This window comes from Artemia franciscana, chromosome 2 (genome assembly GCF_032884065.1).
Source record: "Artemia franciscana chromosome 2, ASM3288406v1, whole genome shotgun sequence".
NCBI classification, from domain to species: domain Eukaryota; kingdom Metazoa; phylum Arthropoda; class Branchiopoda; order Anostraca; family Artemiidae; genus Artemia; species Artemia franciscana.
The window spans coordinates 24,120,694-24,148,305 of record NC_088864.1 but is presented as its reverse complement, the minus strand read 5'-3'; the positions used below and the strand labels follow the sequence as shown (position 1 = coordinate 24,148,305).

The 27,612-nt window shown below is 34.9% G+C and overlaps 2 protein-coding genes across 3 annotated transcripts in view; one reads left to right on the top strand and one right to left on the bottom strand.

Annotated features, from left to right (window-relative positions):
* LOC136039115 (dynein axonemal heavy chain 9-like) overlaps positions 1–1,872 on the top strand; it is a 41,403-nt gene extending 39,531 nt beyond the window's left edge. Inside the window, exon 9 of the mRNA XM_065722608.1 lies at positions 1,664–1,872. Within this exon, the coding sequence (XP_065578680.1) occupies positions 1,664–1,795 (132 nt within the window). The 3' untranslated portion in view covers positions 1,796–1,872. The remainder of the gene's footprint in view (positions 1–1,663) is intronic.
* LOC136039125 (3-oxoacyl-[acyl-carrier-protein] reductase FabG-like) lies at positions 80–26,592 on the bottom strand. Of its 2 annotated transcripts, none has more exons than XM_065722619.1 (7): positions 26,444–26,592; positions 19,041–19,190; positions 17,061–17,223; positions 11,917–12,010; positions 10,419–10,525; positions 4,263–4,326; positions 80–321 (listed from the first exon to the last, which is right to left on the bottom strand). In XM_065722619.1, the coding sequence occupies exons 1-7, from the start codon at positions 26,478–26,480 to the stop codon at positions 163–165; spliced, it is 774 nt and encodes a 257-aa protein (XP_065578691.1). In that variant the 5' UTR covers positions 26,481–26,592; the 3' UTR covers positions 80–162. The 2 variants fall into 2 exon arrangements, with proteins under 2 accessions (XP_065578691.1, XP_065578684.1); XM_065722612.1 differs by lacking the exon at positions 4,263–4,326 and adding an exon at positions 4,159–4,222 and having other exon boundaries at positions 26,444–26,591.
* Between the last annotated feature and the right edge of the window lie 1,020 nt (positions 26,593–27,612).

Here is a 27,612-nt window from a genome sequence, read left to right as displayed (position 1 = left end):
AACAAACCTTAAGACAAACGGCAGGATTTTTCGTTCTAATCATACTCTAAGAACGTTTTGTATATAACTGTTTAGACAATTTTGATTAAACACGTTTATTGCCCCTGTGCCTACATTTAAGACATGCCTTCAAAAGAGAGCACTCATTTAACAACATTGGGATTATCTTGGGCACATAGCATGCCTTCCACCATCTACAGGGATTGAAGCACCGGTAATGAAGGAAGCATCATCTGATGCTAAGAAAGCAATAGTTTTAGCCACCTCATCGGGTTGTCCCGGACGTCCAAGCGCATGAGTCTCTTTACTTCGTTCTATGAACTAGAAGAAAAAATGTTTTAAAGGAATTCATTCATTTTATGCTTAGTTTATACTATAAAAAGCTATAAATTGAATATTTCATTGATACAAAATGAATATTTCAGAAGTAGACTACTTACTATACATTTTAGAAAAAAAGGAAACAAAATTTTGAATAATTCAAAAGCATTGTTGTATCCATAATCGAATCTCCAGTAGGTACAAAATGATCAACAACTTGAAGACTACATGATAAAAATATATGCAAGGTTTCGTCAAATGGTAGAAGGGGCAGCCATGTCAACCTTATGCTGAGTAGACGACTAAGGGATATTTGGAGTTTATTAAGAAGCAGTTTATGAAAGACATAAGCAACATTAAGTTAATGAAGGAGATTTTCAATAGGATGTTCAAACCAGTGTCTAGCTATAGATATAAAATATGGGATTTCAAAAAAGGTATAAGCTAGAGGATTTAGTTTAGTTTTCTAAAGAAATTGTTATGTCTAAAGTGATATGTGCAATGTGTTAATTTTTTGAAAAGATTAATTTTTTGAAAGGATTAGAGGTAGAAGAGGGTTTGATAGAGAAACAAGTAAGGATTATTCTAGGGGAATTCGGAAATCCCGAAATGACAATGTGAGAGAACAGTATTCCCATATCTCTCTCTCTCTCTCTCTCTCTCTCTCTCTCTCTCTCTCTCTCTCTCTCTCTCTCTCTCTCTCTTCTCAAGGTAAAGTTTAGAATTTAATCCGACTTTGTAGCTGATTCACTACAATTATGTTTGGCTGATATGAGGGGTCTTCAGTTTTAGTACTCTTTTTTTGGTGTATGTAAGTGCATGGCTGCTGTTGTAAATTTACTTTTCTGTTTTCCTTTATGCTCCAAGTCTGTTCAGAGCGCTTAAATAAATCTTCATTATGATTAAAAATAAGCATGTCCATAAGCTCATACTTTTCTGTTTAAGCAGTTGAAGTTAGATGTTTATGCTTCTTAAATATTGATAATCTTTTTTGTAAGAGATTTACTTTGTAAGAGATTTTTGACAATCACACCGTTTTATTTTTGTTCTTAATCAAATTATTGTGTACACAATTTAATTAAAAATTTTCCTCACTCGGTTGTTTTTGTAAACGTTTATCTTTTTTCCAGTGTTAACAATTAGTTTTTATAACTCGGTTGTTGTTTTTAGCACTCATTGTTCAGTAGAATTAAACCCTAAAATAGGAAAAAAGTAATCAGTAAAATTAAGAACTTGAGATATATTACTAGTAATATGGATAGGCTTCATTTCTGATCAGGTTTTACTTAGCCCAATGTTCGAGTCTCGGGTCACATTTCATAGATTACCTTTTTTATTTCAGGAGCTTCCAAACTTGTTTAAGGCCAAGACTTTCAGAGATTATAGTTGTTTTATTCAGCAAGATGTCATAATGCCCAAACAAATGGTCATATTTGATTTTTTTTTTTTTCAGTTCTACCGTAGGGCAAAATAATCTGTTTTAGTTGTTCACGAGAACAGTTGCTTCAACTTAAATAAGAATCGAGCAGTTAATAGAAAATACAAATAATTTAGCTGTACTGCCGCAAATAGTGTGTATTTTGCAGAAACGTAACAAACCAGTAGTTTTATCAAATTTCTATGTTTTTCACAAGATCTTGAAAAGTTGTCAAGCTATTGCAATGGAACTCACAGGAACTGACCTACAGCCCAAGTTTAGTCCAGTTGAACCCAACCTAAATCAAAGAATCTATTTTGCATACTAGTTTAAAAGACACAGAACTAATTGACTTGAATTTACCGTTCAACAGTTCTATTGTTTACAATTAGATTTATCACACATTCATTTTGTCACTCACCAGGTTTTGCCATAGAAAACTTTTGACATCTTGTTGCGACATACATATTATAATATGTTATTTTGACTCTGCAACATTATAATGAACCGGAGTAACAAAAGAAAATAAAAGAAAACACATACAAAACAATATTAAATATGAAAAAAATGCAAATCAAAATAATCGCACAAGAGGATAAAAAGGACCTAACCACGGGCAATCCCGTTCTTTTATCTTGACATCCAATTTATTATAAGATTATATATATCAGAGGCACTAAACAATCTAATAACCTTTCGGTTCCTATAGCAGCAAGGCAGATACAAAAGGAATTTACAGTAAGATAAACACAATGCCCTAACATCCCTCATATCACTAGTATTAAGAAATGGGCAAAAACCCGACAGAAAAAGAATGGAATGGTCACAATATGTTGAATAAGGTCTATTCAAGGTCTTGCGAGAATGTCGTGTGCCATTTGGGACAATTTTAGCATAATTTGCTGAAAGTTTAACTTTATTGTCTAAAAAGTGAGCTAGAACAGATAGCAGATATAGAGGAGCAAATAGTAATCCCAAGCCATCACAACACAGGAACTAGCTTAACTGAAAAAGAACCACAACTTAGATCACTACTTCGGTGTCTACCATTAAAAACTAAATATCTACATTTTCCGCATTAGGCATAAGGTCAATTTTTCCAAACAGTTTCTTTGCTGACTGGATGGACCTGACTTTGAACGGCTAATAAGTAATAGACCATCTGCATATGCAATACAAGACAAATTAGTTAGGCCTGTAAAACACGATGGAAAATACTAGTTAACGCAAGATGAACATAAACAAGCCTTAAAACGAGAAGGTGACACAGCAAGTCCAAAACGAATGGCGATATTACTAAAAAAGATATTTCCTGACGAAAAGGTGACCCCCCCCCCCAGTAAGTAAAAAAAAATTAGCGATATTGTCACTCCAAGCTGGGAAAGAGAATACCACCATTGGCTATGACAAACCGAGTCATAAATTGAGACACACATAAATGAATTTCAGATCCATATTTTTTTGGTACAATTAACCTATACAAGAAAAGCTGACTTGAATACGAGACAATTCATATGGATATTGGCATTTCGTTGTATATTAGTATATTCGTTAGTGTTTTTTCACTCTTTTGTTAGTAATAATAGTGGCAAGTAATTCAAACAATTACAGATTTTATTTGGGATCCAGGTAAAATTTTTACAATTTCGGCAATAATGCCTCAACTTTTTGTCAGTTTGTGAAATCAAGCAAGGAGACATATTTAATGTAAAAAGAATATAGCGTTTTTTAATCGACAAAGCCTGGTTCCAATGAGGAGAGGGAGGGCATACATCTCAATTGGGAAAAAGAGGCAAAGTGTCCTTTAAATTACAATACGGTTGTCACTAAGGCCAAGATTCCAAACCTGGTGCACCAACAGTTTCTTCTGAAATGCAAGTAACGAATCAAATTAATCAATCGATCACGGAAAAATAAACAAACACTAACTCTTCCAATTGGCAGTTGAAACAAATTTCAAACAAAAGATATTGACTGTTTAAGTGAACATAAATGAAATAGTTGCCCAACGCTGGTTTAGACTGCTTCAACTAAGAGGAAAACATTTTTGTACGCCACATTCCAAAACTACACGCCTCGAAGTATTTACCGATATAAACTAAACAGATCTTGGTCTTCCAAAATCTGTGATTCTTATACGGTTAAATTTCCATATCATAGTAAAAAGTGGTAATTTTGAAACATAATAATTTCATTCGTGTCTTATATTTTATTCCCCTAAAACCAATTTTTGAGTTAATTGTTCAGCTTACTGCACAAGTTTTAAGCAACCTCGCCACACTGAAATGTCGTTTCCTCTTCCTACCTTAGATACTTCAGGCAAAATAGATTTCAAACTCTTTTTAATATTAGCGAATGACAAAAACCTTTAATCAAAGCAAAAACCGAAAAAAAAAATTAGAAAATGTCAATTTTTTTACCTGTTCATACACGATTTGTGTTAGCCCTCCTCGTTTTTGGAGCTCAGTAACAATCACACCGGGACTAAAAAATAGGGAAATTAGTTTATTACACTCCATCTTACCTTTTCATATTGTTCTTGGTCCAAACCAGCTCTCCGGTGCACCTCAGTAATTATGACACCAGGACTGAAAAGGAATTATTCTAGATATTTTTTCTTTCTTCTATGCTGTTGATTACAGAGCCTTGATTTGATAAAAAAAAAAAGAAATTGACAATTTTCATCAGAAGTCGATCAGCTCTATTAATAGTCTCAATTCCATCCAAATTTTTATGTCCTAAATTTCTTTTCTTCAGTTTTCAGAATTTTCTAGTTGGGAAATCCCCAAGGCTAAATGTTAAAAAACCAAAAAAAATTTGTTTTATCCAGCCCTTAGACTACAAATAGGATCAATTTACGGAAGAATATGTAGAACTATTATCCCTAAGTGTCTTAAAGCTACCAATGTCTCTAAAAGTAATAGTTTTTTAGTCAAGATCAAACACTTCAGCCGTATCTAGGAATCCAAACATATAGTTTACATTGTTCCAGTGTCAGTGCAATGGAAGACCTGTCATCTTTCCGTAATGATCAATTAAAAGTTCTGCCGCGCTGCCCTAATCTAGAACTTGCCCATGTCCAAAAATACCAAATTCAGAACTAGTATCATTCTTCCAAATACATCAGAAGAAAATCAGCGGTTCTTGGGGTAATTTCTAACAAAACATATTGTCGACACTTTTCTTTTTCATCAAAAAATAAATTTACAATTAGCCCCATGTCAATTATTTTCCTAAGTGTTTCCTAAGTGATTTTTAGATTGAGCCACTAACTTACAATGGCGTCTGTTTTTTTTCTGACATTTAATATGCGGAGGGGATATCCAGCAGGGAAACAAATATAAACTTCTTGAAAGTCCCCTTTGGTTAATCAACTGCGATTTCAAACCGTTTCATAATAGACCAACTATTAAAAAAATTGTACTATTTCTCTTTCTATCTATCTATATATATAAAAATAAGTTGTCTGTGTGTGTGCGTGTGTGTCGAGTGACGTCATGCTTGTGTGTCGACTGACGTCATGAAGTTAGTTGTCGTCATGTTTGTTATGACGATGACGACATTAAAGGTATTTAAGACATTCGTTCACGGAAAAATGTTTAATTGTAAAATGACTGAAGAATCTACAATGGCAACAGCCGAGGAAGCTGCTCAAAGAGTCTATGCCAAAAAACTTGCTGCTGATAGAGAAAGTAAGAAAAGAAAGCGTGCCGAGGAATCACAAGAACAGCAAGAAAACAGGCTTGCGGCTGATAGAGAAAGTAAGAAAAGAAAGCGTGCCGAGGAATCACCAGAACAGCAAGAAAACAGGCTTGCGGCTAAAGAACGCAAAACCGCGCAGTTAGATGAAAATCCACCTGGACAGCGAGAGTCAAAACATATCAAAACTGAAAATGATAGCGATGATGATTGGGTTTCGGATTTTGACTTGGATAAGGCCATCAATGCCTACCAGATTTAAGTTAAAAAAAAACAAAGGTTCGGCGATATGTACTTCATAGTGGCGCTGAAATTTAAAGAAGAAAAAGAAAACTGAAAAAAGAAAAAAGGTAAAAAAACTAAAAAAAACTAAAAAGAAAAAACACTCAAAAAGAAATTACAGACCGGGACACAAATGACGACCGAGACAGAGGGAATATAAATGACGACCGGAAACCTCGAAGAGAACATGTTCAAGAGTCAGTAAACCTGACAATCTATTTATATGCACAGACAATGGGACAGCGAAGAATGTTGTATATTCGCATGTTTTACGTAGTTAAAAACATATATTTATATATATCTCAATTCACATGTGGGACACAACTACAATGGCGCGTAAAGACTTACGCGCGCGGGGGGGCTTGGGGGGCGCGAAGCGCCCCACCAACTAGGTGTTGGGGTGGCACGAAGCGCCACCCCAACAGCTAGTACTCTATAAGACGACCTCTACAAGAGTTCATAAAAAATGGGGATACTTTTGCAGGCTTTCAGACATCAGGCAGTCTATTTAAACCTGTTTAGCTGTATTTCTGCATGACGTCATTATAACATAATTGATTTTAACTAGGAAGATATTACGACGTCATTTCTGTACGCCTAGGAGAACATCATCATATACATCAACAAAAAGTTGCGACAAGAACAGGATCACTTAACTTTAACAGTGCTAGAGCAAAGATGTCAGAAAAGCCAAACATATCTCGAGTCTCAAGTGGGAGAGGGAAAACAAGAAACATATAAAAAACGAAAATGTTTTGAGTACTTCGGTGAATGAACATTATGGTATATGGAATAAAAAAGACATCGAAAAGCTTAGTATATTTTTAGAAGAGCATGGTTGGGCAGCGGTCAGTAATAACGATTAATTGAAGAGAAAGTTGCCAGGTAAGGGCGCAACCTCTATAAGAAAATTTCTTGCCAAAATTACAGCTACCTCAAGGCACGTATGAAATGGAAACGTGCTCAAATGGGACAAAGAAGAGAATAAAACTTATATAGAAATGTGGTTAGAAAAAATTCTTTTTAAAGGTTTTAAAGCTGATAAAGCAAATACATTGCCACAAACACTTCATTTTATAGCAAAATTTGAGAACCATTCATTGCCTGACAAGGATGGAGGAGTAGATTTTGCAAAAATTTACTTCTATTTGGGAGACTTGTCCACTAGAATTGTGCCAAAAAACTAAACTGAGAATCAGCGAAGCTAATTCTGCAGATATACCACGATATACTGGGCAAAGCTGAGAGAATTAAATATCAAATGCTAAGTTTTCAATAGATTATTGCTGCCTTCTGCCCAAGTAATTGAACTACCTAAAATTACCAATATTTTTTCGGTAAGAATGTCAAAATTATTTTTCGAATTTTGATGTTATTGGTCAACTCTTAGTGATTTTTTAATAGGAATAAAATCTTATAGCAAATCGTGCTTTTTGTTACAACGTTTAATGTAGCACATATCCAGGAATCAATTCTTCTTTTTTTGCTAAGAAAATATAGTTTATTACACCACAACGGAACAGTTTACTTACAAACTTTTTTGTATACTTGAGAACTTAACGCAAGAAATTCCCTTTTCAATTTAAAAATAACTGAAAACGTTTCTCAACAGGTGGACGTCTTAACCATAATAATAAAGCCTCTTGAACCTCAACAACTTAACAATAAATTTTGAGAGCCAGGAGACGGGATTAAACATAATGCCCTTCAATGACCAATTAGTGTACGTGTTTATAATACATATGCTTTATCAAAAACAGCACAATATTTCATTTTCTGGAAATTGTCCATTCTCTAGTGTGAAAAAAACGACATAGATACGTCCCGATTTGGGGGAAATTCGCTCCCTCTTCCCAGTCCCCTTAATATTTTTTTCCATAATCGGCTGTTCACAGAGATATTTTGAACACACAATACTTAGAACAGATGGCATTGCGGTGGTGTTTAGATGCTACAACGAAAAAAAGGAAATGGTTTCTTTGCGAAATAGTGCTGTGGTGATAAGTCTCTGGGTTAATCAAATTCTGATGCAGCGATTGCTTAATTACTTATCTTACTTAACGATATTTAACAGAATAGGTCAACTGAACTTTGGACTGCAATAGCAACAGAGAGATAGTATTCAACTCAACATATTAATACTTTGGATCATTGAATTTTTAGTAATTCAATAATCCCCGTCAATAAGTGTCGTCCCTGGCTTAGCTGAGAAAGCTCCATTTCTTCAATCCATCAATGAATTTAGGGTGATAAATTCATTTGGTTATTTTACTTTTTACTCAATTGACTCTTTGCAGTTACCATACATCTTTATTAAGCTTTGAACTTGTTTTGGTACAAAACAAAAATGTCCAGAATCTCCACAAGGCACGTGCACAAGATATTAGCCTAGAGATGGCATGCACACAACTTCATAAAATCACTTCAGTGAGACACAACATCATAAAATGGGAATTATACGAAAAATAATAGATATTACGAGCAAAATTACAGAGCCTCAACATTTTTGGGAGGCCACAAGCCTGATATTTTCCTTTATATGCGCCTGATAGATGATTAATAAGTAAGTCATTTTTTTTAGTTGATAGACTAGCCAAAGAAGAGAATAAAGAAAGCAATTATGGAGAAAGCCTAGAGTTTGAAAAACACCTTCCTTTGTATCTTAGTTGTTTTATTAAATTGAAAAATACCCTTAACCCCCCTGTATATTTTAGTGAATTGGTGCCACTTACACCAAGTAGGTTTTATAGATAGAAGCACATACTTCTTATCTCTTCTAATGATTCAACTATTACATTCTGTCAACTAGGGTAAAAACTTAAATAAATGTCAATACAGCTAAATCTAGAAAAATTACACAAAACCTGGGTAACCGAAATTTTTAGTGCTTTTATTTGTCTGTTAACCGTCCCCTAATGATTTGATTTAAAAGAACAATAAACAATTTATTTAGAAAATGTAGAATATTAATAGGAAAAACGTAAAATTCACGAGGTTTCGGATGAAATACGGATACAAAAAATATTCAGAAACAAGCGGCAATACCTATGTAAATTCAACCTCTCCTCGTGAGGGCTAAATTTGAAATCACTTTAATAAGAAGCCGTTAGAACATTACATCAATGAACCATATGAAATTACCGATTGGATTCGGAGGGGAGGGATCCAAAAAAATGTGAATTACACTGAAAAGTATTTATTAATTACACTGAATTTTTAGTGCTTTTATTTGCCTGTTAACCATCCCTTAACGATTTGATTTAAAAAGAACAATAAACAAATTATTTAGAAAATGTAGAATATTAATAGGAAAAAACGTAAAATTCACGAGGTTTCGGATGAAATACGAACACAAAAAAAATATTAAGAAACAAGCGGCACTACCTATGTAAATTAAGCCTCTCCTCGTGAGGGCTAAATTTGAAATCACTTTAATAAGAAGCCGTTTAAAACATTACATCAATGAACCATATAAAATTACCGATTGGATTCGGGGGGGGGGATCCGAAAAAAAATTGAATTACACTGAAAATATAAGAAATTACCCACTAGAGACCCATGACTCCTCTCAAGTGCCTTGAAATGGGAATTAGGTATTACCTGAAGTTTTTCACAACACTATTTCTAGGGAATAGCTTATTATAACGACGGTATCAAGAAATGTCTTTGTCTCTGTGCAGTAGTCTTTTACAGACTACCGCAGCAAAAAAGTAAAAGAAACAATCTTTTATTTTTGTATAAGTTTTTGCGTAAATTTTTATGGCATTCAAAAGAAACTTGCTTTTTTCAGTAAAAAACATAAATAAAATAAATGGTGTATTGAGGACTAGGTTTTCTTCATTAAATGATGAACCCCAACTAGTTAGCATATGAATTCAATTTTTCCGAAATAACTATTGTTACTAGCCAGTTGAAATTGTTCGCTATAGCTTGCAACAGAAAGTAAAGAGAAATAGATGCTAAAACAAGGGCTTCGACTTTAAATCGAAAGTTAGGTTATCACCTTTTAAGATTGAAGAGGAACTGGTTTCATAGCGTTACTCTTTTTACTCATCAAAAATTTCAAGATTTCCATCATTTGATTACATTTTATCTTCTTTACTCAAAAATAATATTTTTGACCTGTATATCAGAAAATGCATACCCTAGCTTTGGAATCAGAATTTAAAACATAGTTCTGATATAAATGACCAAGTGTACCTAATTATATATGGACACTTCCACCAGCTGGTCTTCTATCTTATCAAATGGGATAAAAGGCTGTTTTTTTGTATATTATTGTAGTTTGCATTTTTTTTTTTTACGGTTCCTCCAGCAGTATAGTCAAGATTAAAATATATAAAAGATATTAAAGCAATCAAATGATGTACACAAAGATATCGCCTACCGTCCAGTGTTATTTTTCAGCACTAAATCGGTGCAACAGCCTACTCGGTATAGTAAAACAGAAAGACTAAACAAGCAAAATGTCTAATTCTTCTTTGTTTTGAGGAAAGGGGTGTAACCTACCGAAGTCTATTCGATAAGTGACCAGAAAGATAAGGAGTTTTTTCGTTCTCCCGAACTATTAAGTGGAACGCAAAATGGGAAGTTACGTAGCGGGAGGATTGATACAGCGAATTTACTTTTCTATAGGCCAAAACAGTCTAAAATAGCACAATTGAAATTTTTATGACTTCGGAAGTGAAGCATTACTTACTTTACGCTGTTCACTCGCACTTTATCTTGGGCAAGCTCCAGAGCAACACATCGAGTAAACTGGTCAAGAGAAGCTTTTGATATATTATAGGCAAGCACACCAGGAAACTAAAATAAATATAGAAAGAAAACATGTTGGATAACTATTATAAGAAGATGGGGGTAAAGGATCCTCAAAGAGGAATATGATACAGCTTTAGATCCAAGTCTTTCGATAGACCAATATCTCTTAATAAAAAGAGTGCGAATGTTGAGTTTCTTTGTTTGGTTTTTTCATGTTTTTTTGTGTTATATTTCGTCTATTGCTAGCCACAGGTCAGCTGTTTCAAGAATGTTGCGATAGATAGAGTTAACCTAACAAAGAAATAAAATTTTCGAACCCTAGTTCCGCTTATTTGGAGCTACAAAGAAATCCCCCCTCCTCTACTCATAACCACAGGCATTATTCAACAAACCTGACTTAAATACTTAAATTTATGCTTTGCGACAAAAAAAAATACATTTGTCACTGTTGGTAATTCCTCTCGGTTTACATTTGGAGGTAAGGTCTTATTTTATTCTCGGCTTAGAGAGTTAAATGATAAAGCCAGGGAAAGTATATACGGTATCTCATATGAATAAACTAGCCAAGTTACCAAACTCCACTGCACCTGAAAGAAAAAATTCCACCATCAAACTTCCAAACACAAAGTGGCAATTTACCACAAGTAAACATCCTGATAGAGTTATCTGAGCGTAATTTAAAATGTCTTCATGAATATCAAGGTGAATAATTCCCTGATATTTAATCTGTTAGATATACGTGGATGAGATAGAGAATTTAAATTTTTACGACACAATTTTGGCACTATCGTTAGATGGTAGCATTTTATTTATTTATTTTTTCAAAATACCAATGGAATAAATAGAATTCAACGACCTCGCTGTTTTAAATTATAATTTAAATATTATCGATTGTCAAAATCCAAGACGGTCTAGATATTATCGATAGTCTACATTCTGCTATATGCAAAAAAACATATTAAGCATTTAAGAGCCCAGTCAGATATTATTTTAGGAAATGAAGGCATGCTCAAAGGCACAGATAAATGGACCACTATATGGAAGGTAAGGGAATTACCTACAAATACCAGACCGCCTTTCTACTATACAAGAACAAAACATTCCTAAACTAATTTTTATTGAGGAATTTGTTATTAAGAGTTACTTTTATGGTTTTGCAACAGCTGTTTTTCCTATTTCGCTGAGGACAGCTATTTGTTTTATAGTGAAAATATTCTAATATATTGGTTTACCTCTAACTGTCTTGAAAAGTTCTTAATCATCAGAACTAATCTGTTCTCTTATAATATGGGAAAAGTTACGACATTTTGGAGGAGACCTAGAGGGTAGCCAGAATCTGGACCAAAACTTCTGCATAAAAAGCTCTTAAAAAAATTACTTTTTTCTGTAAGCTACTCCTATGCTTATTCCAAAATATTTAAGAAGACATAACGTACTGAACGTATTCCATTAACACTTGAAACGTTGACAACTGATCCTTGACTCTTAACAAGGTATGGGACAGCTAACATGGTTAATTGATAGATGGACCTGAAAAGGATCTAATGAATAAAATATATAATAATCATAGTAATAGAATAACAATAATAATGCTTCTCAAAAACCGTTAACTCCACCGTGATTTTTTCTTCTAGCCAGATTCTTTTCCCGCCTCTAAATACAAGATCCTATCCACTGTTTTGAGCTTGTTGAGACCTTTTTGCACAATTAACGGATCCAAATGTAGCACTTGGGAAAATGGCCTTCAAGATATGCCTAAAAAGCAATTCCAAGCCCATTTTCATAAGTGCACACATGCCCAGTGCCCATGAGGAACGAGGAAGGGAGTTCATAAGATTTATCTGGGGGAACACAATGACAATACATTACAGCTACAATAATCATACCTACTCCTTCCCCCATTTTTCCAAGGGGCTTCAAACCAATTTCAAGGGAAATTCCCAGTCTACCATACCCTCTTGCATGCAGATGTTCTCATATATTTTTCTTATTTTTATATTCACAATGTCAGGTACTTAAAGTTATCTGATATGCAGCTTTTCTTTTCCCTCATTCCTAAACTTTAAGATTTTAAATGTCTGTTGAACCTTCTTTGGCAGGAGTCAACAGAAGGATTTGCAGGAATAATATCCCCTAGAAAATTGTTCTTGATATAAGTCCAACGCCAGATGAAGCTGTTTCTCAAGTATTCAGTTATTGGCGTGTTCTCCTTCAAATAGTTCGACCAAGCTGTGTGCCTTTGCGTCTGCCTTGTCGGTTGACAAAGGTAGGAACAATGCGAGAGAGCTCGTCTGAGGAAGGCAAATTGATGTAATTGTAGAAAACAGCCATTGACGCTACATCAAACCTTTCATTTAGAGACTGGAGCGAGTCATATGTAGAGGCAGAGCCTGTACTGTTTACCCTATTCTGGATCTTCTTGAGTGGTTCCAAAAGCCTTTTCGGAGCACCAGCACATCGTAAGAATCCATTTTCAACTGTGAGCCGTCCTGGCCGAGTGGGTTGGTGCGCTGGATTCGGGATCCCTTGTCTGAGAGGACGCGGGTTCGAATCCCAGTGTACCCAATTCTTCAGTTTGAGACGGGGCTCAGTAGCGTGACTCTGTAAGCTTAGCCAGAGTCGACCCAGCTCTAAATGGGTACCTGGAGAAAATCTGTGGAAGTTAAACAGGAAGGGTGTGCGAAAGCACAGGATGGCTGGCCCCCAACCCCCATTGCACTTCCTGGCTGAAGGGCCAAGAAACGGAGATCAGCACCGCCGGTACGGACTGTAAAGTCTAATGCCGTATCCTTTACCTTTTACCTTTACCCTTTTCAACTGTGGGTCTGATGCAGGACTTGGATAATCAAGCTCAATGGAGAAAGGTTTTTGCTGCGAAGAGTAGCTCCAAGCTTTCTTGCGCAGGAGGTTTTCACCCGATCAAGGTGGCTATTCCAAGAGAGATCGGTGGAGAAATGAACCCCCAGCAGACGAAGCTCGTCAACTCTCTTTATAGTTTCACTTTTGAAAGTGAAACTGGGGTGTTCACGTTGCACATTTGAACGGGTATTAAGAAGCTTCTTTGTTTTCGATGTATTGAAGTTGCTTTTCGCTTTGATAAAGATCCATCTGTAGGGAAAAGGAGGCTTGGGTTGGTTCTCCGTATTTTGGGACGGCTGAGTATGTCGAAGTATCATCGGCGAAGTGATGCAGGGGCTTGCAAGGTTGTCTGTTATGTCATTTGTGTAGATAAGGAAAAGTGTAGGTCCAAAAACACTGCCCTGGGAAACCCCTGCTTTCACTGAATATTCGCAGGAAATAAACCGATGGAGGACAACCTGCAGTGAACCATCTGAAACAAAGCTCTCAATCCCTCTTAACAGACATCCACGAACACCGCACGCATGGAGTTTCTTTAGCAGGCCACGGCGCAATATTCTGTCGAAAGCTTTGGCAATATCAAATGACAATAGCCTGATGTCGTACACATTGCCAGAAGTTGGATCCACTTCTGATGTAGGGACACTAGGCAGTTTAATGTTGAGCGTTTGCAACGCAATCCATATTGTCGATCACTTAAAATATCGTTTGATTCCAGAAGCTGTTGAAATCTTTTATTGGAGACAGTCTCAAAGACTTTGCCAACATAGGAGAGGAGCCAAATAGGACTATAAGAGTCCACGCTCGTCTGATCGCGATCTGGCTTTAGGGAAGGTACGATTTCCATGTTTGTGGGAAGGTTTCGAGGCGAAAGAATATCCAGAAAGGCAATGGCAATCGTCTAGCATGTTCGACGCTACAGGATTTGAGGACCACATTTGGTATGCAGTCAGGACCTGTGGCTTTTGTCACATCAAGAAGCTTCAAAATGGCGAAATTCAAGCGATCTATACGCACTACGCTTCACGATGAAATTCAAACAATCTACATGCATTACGCTTCAAAATGACCCAATAGAATTGATATTGCAGTATTCCCGCGATGCAGCCTTACTGCGTCAAAGTTCTGATATTTTTTTGTAACTAGTTTCGCTCTTGTCTCTACACTTCAACACGCACAGTATATGTCAAAGTTTGCCAGATACCATCCTCAAAAAGCTCTCGACGGGCCAATTACACCAGTTTCCAATAGTTTCCCTCATATTCAACTTTTTCTTCTTCCAAGTTCTATCGGCGGATAGTTCTCCTGATAATCTGTGACCAAATGACTCTTCACCATCCCTATAATTTATTTATGAGTAAAATGTCAGTAACTGACGACAAGACTGGTCTCATGGTGACTATTTTCATAGCACTAGGCGACTAAAAACTTACCACATCATTTGTGATAAGTCAACCATTCCCTAGAATTTCCTCCCTAGAATTGGGTCCACTGCACTTCCATTTAAATGAAATAATAGATGGGTTTTTGGTGTTCCCCGGGACACCATTCAAAATGGAGGTCCCGCGTCACATAAAGTTGTTCTTCAAGTACTCAGTGCAAGTTTTTTCCTTCTGTAGGAAATCTGACCGTACCATGTTATGAGAGTTCACCATGTTAACTTGGAAAAAGGAAATATGGGTATACATATCTATTCAGAGGGAGGTTGGTGGTTGTACTTTCATAAAAAATTTATTATTCTCACGTCGAATATCACACTCAGAGGTCATAAAGATACCTCGTCAATACTAAAACCCTCCTTGAATCCTTATTTTGTACTAGCTGGAATGGTGCCAGTTGAGTTTTAGGGGCTTCAGTAAAAAGCAAGGATCCAAATTTGGCAAAGGCCTAATGAGTAAATTGGGCGGAGGGATAATCAACCTGAATTGTATTAATTGCTTAGAACGACGAACAGCACCCACTCTTCTCGCACAGATGTATCAAATTCAATTCAAGTGTCCGTCTCGAGAGAAGTCCAAGAAGAAATAAATTCCCTAAAGACAAAGTTCTTCAACTCTCTTGATAGGTCATCCCTTAGATGTGAAGTCAGCATCTCCACGCCATAAATTCGACTTCGGCGATTATTAGCTTTATCTTTTTTGATACATAGTAGCTGATCACACAAGCATCTGACCCATTTTTTATCTCCTGGAGATGCAATTGTAGGAACAGGGAAGCTTGTACAGGGTTGTTTTGTTTATTTCTAGTAGCATAGATCAACAGATTATAATAAAAATTTTGTAGAGGGTTAATGAAACTGTCCCCAATGCCGTTGATATACAAGAGGAAAAGTGTTCGTCCCAGGATACCATTACCCTTGGGAACCACAATCTTTAATAGATACTAAAAGACCAAATAAAAGACTAATGAAAGACTAAAAGGTACGACTTTTTAGAAAGCTCCCAAGAACTTTAAGCAGATGACCACTAACTCCATGTTCTTTAAATCCACCCTAATCATATACAAAGTTTAAAGACCAATTTTGTGAGTTAAAACCATTTTCAGTCAACCATAGATTAGAGAGGACTTGATTATTGACATATTTACTTATCTGAAAACCTTTTAAACAGAGAAGGAAAATCACGGAGCATAAACAAAAGAATAGAATAAATGAAATCATACTAAACGCACAGCAAAGACTAAAAGGCGACAATTACTTTGGTAAGTTACAGGGTCAGCATCAAACCAAGGATAAATCAGCTTAAAAATTCAAATGAGAAGCATTCATTTAAAAACACAACAAATACTTAGTTGAATTACTGGGTTAACACTGGAGACCAGCTATGGTTCAGCTTCAGTTATAGAACACTATGATCAGAGGCTTCATTTATATGAAAACAATGAGGTCCATATTTATACGGAATAATGAGGTTTCCGCTTCCAAGAGGTGAAGCGGAAACAATATTTTCACAAATTGGAAGAAAACTGAGCAAAATTTTGATGTCTCGGAATTTATAAGCATTTTCCAGAATGGTGCTATATATAAATAGCAAGGTGGAACAATGGAGTTGAAAAAGTTTTGAAAGAAGAAGGGGGTTGAAATGCAGCTTAGTCGTGGCAAAGGATCAAGGCAAGTTGTATGATCAAATGGCTTGATGCTAATAATGATAAGAAGAATTGCGCCTGGTAGAGCTTACTTCAAGTTGAAGAATACAACTTCGTACTAATCAACATTAAATTCAATTCAAGCGTCACACACTCAAATTGTACGTAAAATTCAGCATTATTTAAGTCCAGTAATCCACCATTTAATCCGTAAACATGCTCATGATTCATAACTATTATTTACAGTTTTTATATTAAAAGTTATATCAATTTTTACGTTAATTTTATTTTTTATTTATATGAAGTTTTATATGAATAATTCTAATCCATAGATAAATTCCATTAAGAGATAACATCTTCGTTCTCGACAAAAAAAATCCAGGGGAGTGTATTTCTGGGGGGAGTACGTCAGACCTTGTTAATGTCTTGTAGGCCTTTTAAGCTTTTTCACCTTGTAAATATTTTGGGGTGACTGCCTCCTTTCTCATTCTTTAAACAGAGTCCAAAACCACCATCAATATAAGCGCTTAATAGGACTCCAAACATAAACTGTTTCGTTTCTTCAGAACAAACAAAAGTTGTGTAACCATTATTACCAATTTTGAGATAATTAAAAGGCACAGTGAACATGACTTACCTTACATTCAAGTTCATTACTTTGTCATACTGCTCAAGTGAGGTATTTTTTATGCTTCCAAGTTCCAAGATTCCAGCATTGTTAACAAGAACATCGATTTTTCCAAATTTGTCAACAGTTTCTTCGACAATTTTCTTTACATCTTCCTCGTTACTTAAATCCCCTACAACCAGTAATTAAATAATCTTAAACACAAATGTGTCCAGATGCGTGATCCTTGAAGCAATTTTAATAATGAACTTTAAAGCATGAGAACAACGTTTACGAATGAGGTGGGGATGAAAGGATCAGCAGGTACCCTCCAACTCAGAGTAATTTCTGTCGGGTTCAAGCTTTAACATTCCTTTATGCTTTTATTAAACTGAAAAATACCCAAGTTTCTGACCGAGAAGTAAAGAGCAATATAGAAACGAGCAACAGGTAGAAATCAAATCATAGATAAAGTAAACTCAATGTCAACAGATTCATAAAAATAAACAAATCAATTTAAAAGCCGCTTCCAGTTACTATAGTAAATTCGAATTTAAAATGATCAGAAATGAGAGCAAAATAGAAATGTTCACATATTGGCAATTAATTTTTGTTCCATTTACATTTTTCTTAGCTAACAATTATCATACATTTTGATGGAGTGGATTTGAAACAAAAAACATATTGATAAAAATGCCCTTTTACAACCTAAAGCTAAACTGAATATCAAAACACATTTATAGAGAAGCGTTTTCTTCACTGAAAACTTGATAAGTGTTTTCATTTCTATTCTTATTTTAATGTTATAAAAAAATAACACTGTTCTACCTGTCTTCTTTATCACACAATCACAAGTCACAATTTAATCTTAAAGAAGGATTGATGGGATGGTAGTCCCACTTTTATCTGTGGTAATCTTTATTTGTTTTAGTCTGAATGTATGATTATTTGCAAAACTAAGTATAATGTTTCAAATATTATTAGATATCGTTATGAAAGTTTTGTCAACCTATCAAACCTGTGTTCACTTGAAGGACATGGACCTAAACGGAGAAAATACTGATGAAATGGGTGCTTCATGAAGACAAAAGAAGAAATTTGATTGCTACATAAATGTGAATATCAAGAAAATATCTTTTACCAGGGAGTTTGACTGGTATTCCGGTTTCTTTTTTTTTAACGTTAAACTAATAAAAAAAAAGAAATATAGTTCAAAAAAAAACTTACTTTGAGCAAAACATAAACCCTGTTCTAACCTTTAGGAGGTATGAAAGGGGTGAATTATGATTCTTATTTGTGATCATCTCTATTTATTTTATGACGATAGAATTAATTTCTATAAGTTCTATTATAATTTCTATGAATTGCAATTTAGAATCCATAAAACATTATAGCTTGTAATTTAATTTTGGGTGGGTTGGACAGTTTCTATGAAACCAGACTCAAATATTAACTTGAATAATGAATGTTAAAATGATACAGCTTCTAATTTTGTCGTTTGTTGTTTGGAAAAGCGATTTTTCTGCTAAAAATTAACGTGTGAATGTAGTTTTCTAAAAAAAATCGAAAAAATAAAAGGTTGCTCATGGACTTAGTATTCTTACAAATTCTTAGAAAATAGATTCCCTAATTTTGAATTAACTCTATCCAACAACCAGCATTAATAATTTTAACAGGTTACTTTCCATTTTGAACCAAAAATTCAGAATTCAAACCAAAAGGAAATAGAACTACATCAATCCATTCTGAAATTTTACATGACGAAATACCATTAACCAAAATGACACTAGAATATTATTGAGTAAGGTTAGTGCTACAATAAAAATGCCCAGCTTTCTTAACAAAAAGATTTCTATTTTTGACACAGAGTTCAGTTGCTAAGTACTAAAATTAAAAAATGACAGCAGAGTATTTCTTACTTTCCAGTCAGAAAGCAGTTTCATTGGGTAAAAAATGTATTAGTTCTTTCATTTTGCTGGCAAAATACCCAAAAATTTCTGAATAACATACCAATAATTGCTAAATGATCTCCTGATTCTGGTTTTTTACAATTGGCAAGAGTATGCTGAAGATTTTCAGCATTTCTTCCAGTTATAGATAAGATTGCTCCTAAATCAGCAAAGTGAACAGCAGTAGCAGCTCCAATTCCAGAACTTGCTCCTAAAATTAGAAAACTATACATCAGAGAACAATTTTAGTCAACAGTACTTTTAAAATAAATTAATAATGATTCAGATGTCAAGCAAAAGTACTTCCAAGAAGCAACCCCAACCATTAATCAGGCTTACTACAATGAATACCATTTTCAAGCACAACATCCTAAAAAATATAAATCACATTGAAATCATCACTTTTCTTTTTTCAGAATGTTATGTCTCTCTAATAATTGTAAGTGAACAGAAAGACTTATCAAGACAAACAACATTTCCCATTCAAAATTGCGTTTTTCGTTTGCTTTTGAAAAGGTAATACTTATTATGCAGTTTATGGCCTTTGTATGGTAACTAATGATGACCTGAAGCTTCATAGTAATGCCAGATGTATCATTTCATCATCCTTGCAACCAATTGGTACTATCAAGAAGATGAACTCAAGCATATACCCAAAAGTAATTATTTTTAAAGCTCTGGTAGGTTTTTTTTATGCTATATTATTATTGTAATTTATTTTGCCATTCACTTTCCAAACAAAGTTGTTCACTTTGAAAAATCATTAATTTTTCATAGTTATGATGTACAGAGCTGTCAAACATATTGGTTTTTGATATTTAAAATGAAACTATCAATATTACTCAGTAACATTCAACAATTACAGCTTTTCTCAATAATGCCCAGCACTACAAATCTATATTTGATTTTCTTAATCTAAGGTTCATTGCTTTACATTGAACAAACTGCTTTGAAAATGCTTTACTTTTGATAACTAAATAATCTAAGGGTGCTAAACATATTGGTGTTCTGATAACCATGTTAAAAAATACCAACATTCTTCAATAATGTCTTTGCAGCACTTTGGCATTGCTCAAGAGCACAGAATACTGAGAGTTCCTATTTTATTTTTCTTAAGTGGGCTACTGTTTTCTGTATTTTTTGTAATTAATTTACTTTTTTCATCTTGTACTTTACTTGGCATACTTTTTTCATTACCTTTCAATAAATGTTTATCTCTAAGTTTTGCTACCCATCAGAAACCATACTGAGAGCATTCAAATATTGACAGTTCTTTTCTGTGATTACAGAAGTATCAAGTTATAAGACTACACCATTTCATGGAAATTAATTTAACAAATAAAAAATATTTTTTAACTAAAAGTAAGGAGCAACTCTAAAACTCAAAACGCACTAAAATTATTCTTTATACAAGGGAGACTGCCCCCTCCTCAGCTCCTTGCCCATCAAGCTAAAAGTTTTGACTGCTTTGGAAAACTTTCTATTTCCAATTCAAATATCCTTGTGTTTCAGTAAACATTCTTAAAGAATGTGGAGAAAAGTTAACTTCAGAGTAAAGAACAAGAAGTTATGGAAGAGACAGCTCCCCTTATATATAGAATAATTTCTGTTCTTTCTGAGTTTCAAAGCTGCTCCTTTTTTTCAGTTGAAAGAAACTATTTTTTTTTAATATTTTATTTCTGATTGTTTTCCAAATCATGCCCAGGCCTAACCAAGATATAATGTGGGGTACCAACCCCCTAAACCCCTGACATATTTCTGGAAAATGTACACATCAATAATTGTAAATTGATTAGTACCACACTACTTTTTTAGTCTCTGGTTAAAAATTTAAATGTCAGATTGCAATTCAAATTTTGAACAAAATTTGAATATACCATCAAAATTTGAAAGGGACAGTATTTTTTTTCAATAAGGCCTTATTAATATTCCTACTGCAGAATTTTGTTTGGTCAAAGAGGGATACTATTTTTCACGTGGATGGAAATTCTGTGTAGCTTTTCATCTTCTATATGTTGAAGCCACTACAACCTCTACAGTATGATTCTCTGAACAGTAAATACATTATATAAATAAGTTTAAATACATTGAGATATTTTCATAAATGGATAAAAAGAAATATTAGCATTTAAAATTGCTGGAAACTGAGATCCTGGTAGCATTTGCCACCACTCTCCACCTCCCAAAAGAAATTTCCTGGTAGAGCTCATGGTCAACTTTACCTTTTCTATCACTGTGCTGGTAGACATTAGAATGCAACTGCAAATCACTAAAAATAATTTCATAAGAAAATAAATTGGACCAACTTAGCTAAACCTAGAACTTGTCACTGTGTAGCAATCCTTCTTCTGCAACTGGGAAGCATAACATATAGTTAAATAATAAGCAAAATATATAAATCCAACCCAAGGAAGTTCCATGATTTAGTTCAGAACATTATCGGCAAAAAAGTAACTAGAGTTGAAGTGAGAGATGTCAATGGTAAACCCCTGTTACCTAGTGAAATTAATGACGTTTTTGCATCAATTTGTAAAATTCATCTGCAACTAAGAAAATTACCACCGAATGATTCAGTTTCAAATATCCCTATACTAGAGATTCATTCAGTTGCCAAAAAGTTGAAGGCACTTGATTCTTGTAAATCTAGTTATCCTAGTGAGATGCCGATTAAATTGATTATTGAGTGTACTGATCTTTTATCTACTCCTTTAATGGCAATTTTTAATCAATGTTTTATTAATGGTGTTTTCCCATGTATTTTTAAACAGGCGTATGTAACGCCAATCCCCAAATGCAAGGCACCGAAAGATATTACCGAGATGAGGCCGATTTCAAAAACATCAGCTCTCTCAAAAGTATTTGAAAGTTTTATTTTTGATTGTTTATTTGAGGACATAAATGATACTATTGATCCCCAACAATTTGGATTTAGATCTGGGCATAGTACTGTTCATTATTTGGTTGCATTATGGGATACTATCCTTAAGCACTTAAAAATAATGGGGCCTATGTTGATGCATTATTTGCAGACATAATTAAGGCTTTTGATAGTCTTGATCATAATGTATTTGTGGAAGAAGCAAAGGCTATGGGTGCCCATCCATTTGTTGTAAGAATGCTTGCTAGTTTTCTTTTTGAAAGATCTCAGAGTATCCAACTCCCTGATCATGAGCCATCTGAATTTGTAAATATTTTTTGTGGTTTGCCACAAGGGACTAAATTAGGCCCGCTTTCTTTTCTTATTGTTTTCAACCGTATTTTAACAACAATTCGTGAGCGTTTTAAATTTACTGATGATTTAACTGTTTTATCACTGCAACTAAGCCCTCCGACTACTGAACAGTCTGACTTAATCAAAATCTATTATGATCTAAAAGCTGAATTAGAAAAGGTAAAACTGGCTGTCAGTGAAACTAAGAGCTTTTATATGACATTTTCCTTCCTAAAGGGTAACAACCACTCTTCTCACAATTCCATACTGCCAACAAAGAAAACTGTTAAAATACTTGGGATACTTTTGGATGATGATTTAAGATGGAATTCGCACATTGACTATCTGACTAAAAAAGGCGCATCGCTTTTTTTTACATTCATTTTCCAACCTAAAAAGATTAGGTACACCAACTGAGATTTAAAGTCTGTATACTGCAGTTATGTTAGACCTTCTCTTGAGTATGCATGCCCTGCTTGGCATCCGGGATTGACAAAAGATCAAACAGATAGACTTGAGACAATACAAAAAAGAGCTGTAAAAATTATACTTGGACAAAACTACTCAACTTACAAGGATGCACTGAAACAACTCAATTTGGACTCACTTGATGGCTGTAGACATGGTTTAACATATAGATTTGGACTAAATTGTTTGAATTCCCTAACTCACTGTCGTCTACTACCCAACCTTGAGAGTCCCCCAACTGAAGGACCAGTTACTAGACTCCAACAAATAAAAAAGAATTGTCCACAGTTACTGACTTGCTCAGCCTATAGTACTGAGAGATATCGCAAATCATTTGTCCCATATTTTACCCGTCATTTTAATAATATTGACGCGACCAATATTTAATGTTTGATTAATATAATGTTTGTTTAAATTTTCCTGTGAGTGTTTTTGAAGGTATAAATTATTTTTGTCATGATATGCTAATGCTAGCTCCGGCTATTGTAGTGAATAAATATATTCTATTCTATTCTATAGTTTTTTTTTTATATTTTTAAATTGATCAGTTTCTCAGAATTTTGGTCTTTTTTTGGGGAAGTCATAGTTTGGTGCCATAGAATAGCAAAAATCAACCCTTGGCCATGGCAAAATCATTGTGATCACATAAAAAGGAACTTAAAAATCATGTTTGAACAAGCCTTGGTCCCAGTTTTCTATGACCTTTGGTTTGATACAATCCTCCCCCTGAAAAAAAAAACAAATAAACATACATCCATAATCTTTCTTCTGTGGGAAAAACAAAACAACATTCTATATTTTGTAGATTGGAGCTTGAAACCTATATGGTAGGGTTCTCTGAAAAGACAAATGTAACAAAGCAATTTTCAATAAGATTACTTGCTTTTATAATCACTCCAGGGAAAAAACAAATAAACATGCATTCCATAATCTTTCTTCTGTATAAAAAAAAAAAACAATCCAACAAAATTCCAGATTTTATAGACTAGAGCTTTAAATTTTAGCAGTTAGGTTTTCTGATATGATAAATCTAATAAAGCAATTTCACTGGAATTCTATGCTTTTTTGGGGGTGTTCCCCTTTTTTTTAAATCAGGCAAATTTTCTCAGATATGTAGTTTTTGGTGAGTAACAACAAATTGAATGAATTTTATTTATTTAGAATCAGCATAAAAACCATTGATGTCAATGTGTCAATTTCATCAAAATTTGGTTTTAGTTTTAAGTTCAAATTTAGTTTTTCTTTGCCATTCTGTAATTTTTTTTAATGTCTGAAGGTACAAAGGATTTCAGGTCAAGGGGAGAATTGTCCTTTTATGAAAAAGGTATATTTTACATGGCCACTGGAAAATCAAATGTGGTTTCTATGCAGGCAGGGTGGGCTTTGAGTATGAGCCATTACAAATATAAAGATTTTGGCAGAAGTCTACTTTAGAGGCTTTCAAGAACTTGGAAATCAGTTGATCTAGACTGGATGCATAAAGCTTTCAGGAAAGAAATCAGAGAGTAAAATATCCCCTTGGAAGCTGTTTTTAAGTTCCTATCTCTACTCCTTCTCTGACCTATTCTAAGGCTTAGAAAATAGTATGAAGGCCAGTCTATATCTGTTTTGAATCTTTGCTGTTTAAAACTTGCAGAGTTTTGTTTTATTTTGGGTGCAAATTTAGTTACTCTTTATTTGATATTTTTCTTCTAAATGTATTCAAAAATAAACTTATCCCTAAGAAAATATAGGCTATCCTAAAATAGGCTAATCCTATGCCCTAATATCCCCTACTGCTATTCTGGTGTCAGAGCAGTCTGGACATCAGTGCCCACAAACAGGGAGGTAGGGTGAGGTGTCAGCCCCCCCCCAGCTAAATGATGCTGCCTTATATATTACCTTAAATCCTCAATAACCTTAAATCACAGCTTGGAGCAATATAAGGATTATCCATCCTTGTGATGCTCCATGAAAAAAAGAATTCATTTGATGTAGATTGTGGTTGTTATACTAGACTCTTGTGGAGGACTCTGCAGCTTCCCAATTGTAAAGGAACTCCTGGCAGAGCCATTCCCTATCAAGGTGGGACTTGAACATGTCAGTTGAAGTAGCAGAAGCTGTTCCTTCAGAGAGCTGGTTCCACATATTGATGATTCTTTGGCTGAAGAAGTGGCTTCTATGTCTACTCATGGAATGCTGCATGGAGAGCTTCAATGAATGTCATCTAGTACCAGAATGAAAGGGCTGTGCAAAGAGACTGGGAAGGGTATTTTTAGAGAGGATTTTTTTTTGTTAAAATAATGTTGCCCCTTTTCCTTTGGTATGTCAGCATTGGCAGCTTCAAACAATGTAGTCTTTCTTTGTATGGAAATTTATTCATACTGCTAACCATCTTAGTGGCATGATGCTGGACATTCTCAAGCAACTTCTAATCTTTTTTGAAGAAAGGGGCTGCCAATGACATTCCAACCTCTAAGCATGGACATACAAGTGCCTTATATAACTTCATAAGAACTCTAGGGTGTTGGCTGGAGATGGTTCTTTTTATGATACCAAGGGTTTTATTTACAGAAGATGAGACAGACTTAGCATGGCTACTAAACTTTAATTGGTGATCTACAATAACCCCAAGATCTCTTTCATCAGAAACAGCAGAAAGGAAGTTGTCTTGAAGGAAATACTTATGATGCTTATAATCTATGTTTTTGCTTTGAGATTTCTATTATACAGCACTAGAAGTTCCAATTAGACCAGATAAGCCCTCTCCCCTTAAAGTTCTGACTGAAAAAGAAGGTCAAACAATGTTAGAGCATGTCCAAAAGCTCTTCATTCTTGTTTTTTTCCTAAATAAGGTTTTTGATTTTTTATTTAAACTAGGGTAATTGGTTGGATAACCTGATAAATTTAGCTAGCCAAAAATCTGGTGAAAGTGTTGAATTCTTTACTGAAAAGAAATTATTCAATAAACTTGTGACTTATAGATTATTTTTCTGCAAAAATCTTAGGCTATTTCTTTTTTCTCTTTTTATTTAATTTTCCTAAAATGTATAGCCTATAAAATAAAATTGTCACTAAGAAAATATAGGTATACTAAAATATATTTCCATGCCCTAATACCCCCTACTGCTATTTTGGTGCCAGACAAGTCTGAGATGAAAACCAATAAGGGGGGAGACAGGGTGGGATGCCAGCCCCCTCCTCCTGGCTGAATAATGCTGCCTCATATTTTTAGGTTTTTGTTTTGGGATTTCTATTATATAGCACTGGAAGTGCCAATTAGACCAGATAAGCCCCCCTATGCCTAAAACCCAGCTTATGGGCACCCATACAGTCTGAGAACATTTAGAAGGGAGGATGCTCATCAGAGGTAATCAGCCTGAAATGGATATCAACACTGTAGTCAAAACAGTTGAGAAGTATCTAAAGCACAGGCTATTTAGCACACTTCTTACAAAGAATAAGAGACATATGCAACTAAATTGTAACTGTGTGAAGGATAAATCAAGATCTTGCCCCAAGTGATGTTTAAAAGCTTGTTTTTCCATATTGAAACCAAAAAAGGGGGAACTAAAACCCCTTCCTGGACAGAAGAAGAAAGTCCTTTAAAAGACTAGCTGACTGTTTTTTTTTTTTTTTTTTTTGCAAAGGCAAACTAACATCTTACTTTGTACGCCTGAGCCCATGAGCCAAGCCAAGTGACTTCACTAAAATGACCTAGTGAATAATTTAGGATATAGGCTCATCCAGAAAATCCTTTAATGGAGCTTTACCCATTACAGTCTCAAGAATTTGATAATCTTAACCTGTTATTATAGCTATTTTCCCCTTTAAACAAGGCATTCTTAGTGTATCTCGTCACGTGTATTACAAATTGAAAAGTTTGCCTATTCTCTGATTCTTATGTTCTCGACATTTTGGATTCTACAATCTTCGCAAAATGGACTGACTGAAAAGAATTTCTATTACACAGCACTGGAAGTGCCGATTAGACCAGGTAAGTCCTCCACCTCCTAAAATTCAGCTAATGGGCGCCCATGCAGTCTGAGAACAATCAGAAGGGAGGATGCCCATCATGGTGGCTGCAGTTCACTTCATAATTAAGAGCAACTTTCTTTAGGTAATCAGACAAAAAAGAAAATCAATACTGCAGTCAGAAAAGTTGAGATGCATCTAGAGCACATTTAGGAGACTTCTAACTAACAAGAAGAGATGTGTGCAACAACATTGTAACTGTGTCAAGGATGAATCAAAATCTTGCCCCAAATGATGTTTAGATGCTGGCCTTTCAATATTGATACCAAGAAAGAGGGAATTGAAACCCCTTCCTGGACAGAAGAAGAAAATTCTTCAAAAGACTAGCTGACTGCTTTTTTGAAAAGGAAAATCAACATATTGCTTCGTAAGACTGAGCCCACGAGCCAAGGCAACTCAAGTGACTTCACCAAATTGACCTAGAGAATAATTTAGGATCTAGACTTATCCTTGTAAGTTTCATCCACCTCACACAACTACTTTGACAGAAAAATCCTTTTCTGGTGCTTTACTCAGTGCAGTCTAAAAAAATTTATTAAACTTCGCCTATTATTATAGCTATATTCCACAAGTATGCTGGTTACCTCCATAGGAGGCACAGACCACGGGGGAACCTTGTCCCTGGGGGTCCATTACAGAAACTGGGGCACCCTCACCCGGGGGACAAATACAGATGTAGGAGGAAGAAGGCCACTCAAATGTAAACTCAATAGGGCCCACTGGCGTGTCCATACGTCCCGTGAATTACAAACATTCTCCCAGTGATCGGATAAATTGCATGGTGACGCAGAACACCATCGCTTAAAGATCCTCTACAGGAGGAAAACCGAGGCAGGGCGTAAGATCCAGATCTATGGACAAAGGCCTCTGCAAACGGCTGCCACGACCCTTTTAGGGTACCTTTAGTAATTTCAAAAGAGCTATCTACTCTAATTAAACA

Bases quoted from the DNA above. Each gene is read 5' to 3' on its own strand.
- LOC136039125 (XM_065722619.1), bottom strand. From the start codon at position 26,480: ATGCCTTGTTTAAAGGGGAAAATAGCTATAATAACAG. The intron at 17,224-19,040 runs GTATGTTATTCA...TACTGGTTGTAG, and splicing joins AGATCATTTAGCAATTATTG to GGGATTTAAGTAACGAGGAA. The intron at 10,526-11,916 runs GTACGTTATGTC...TATTTATTTTAG, and splicing joins GTGTTAATGGAATACGTTCA to TTTCCTGGTGTGCTTGCCTA.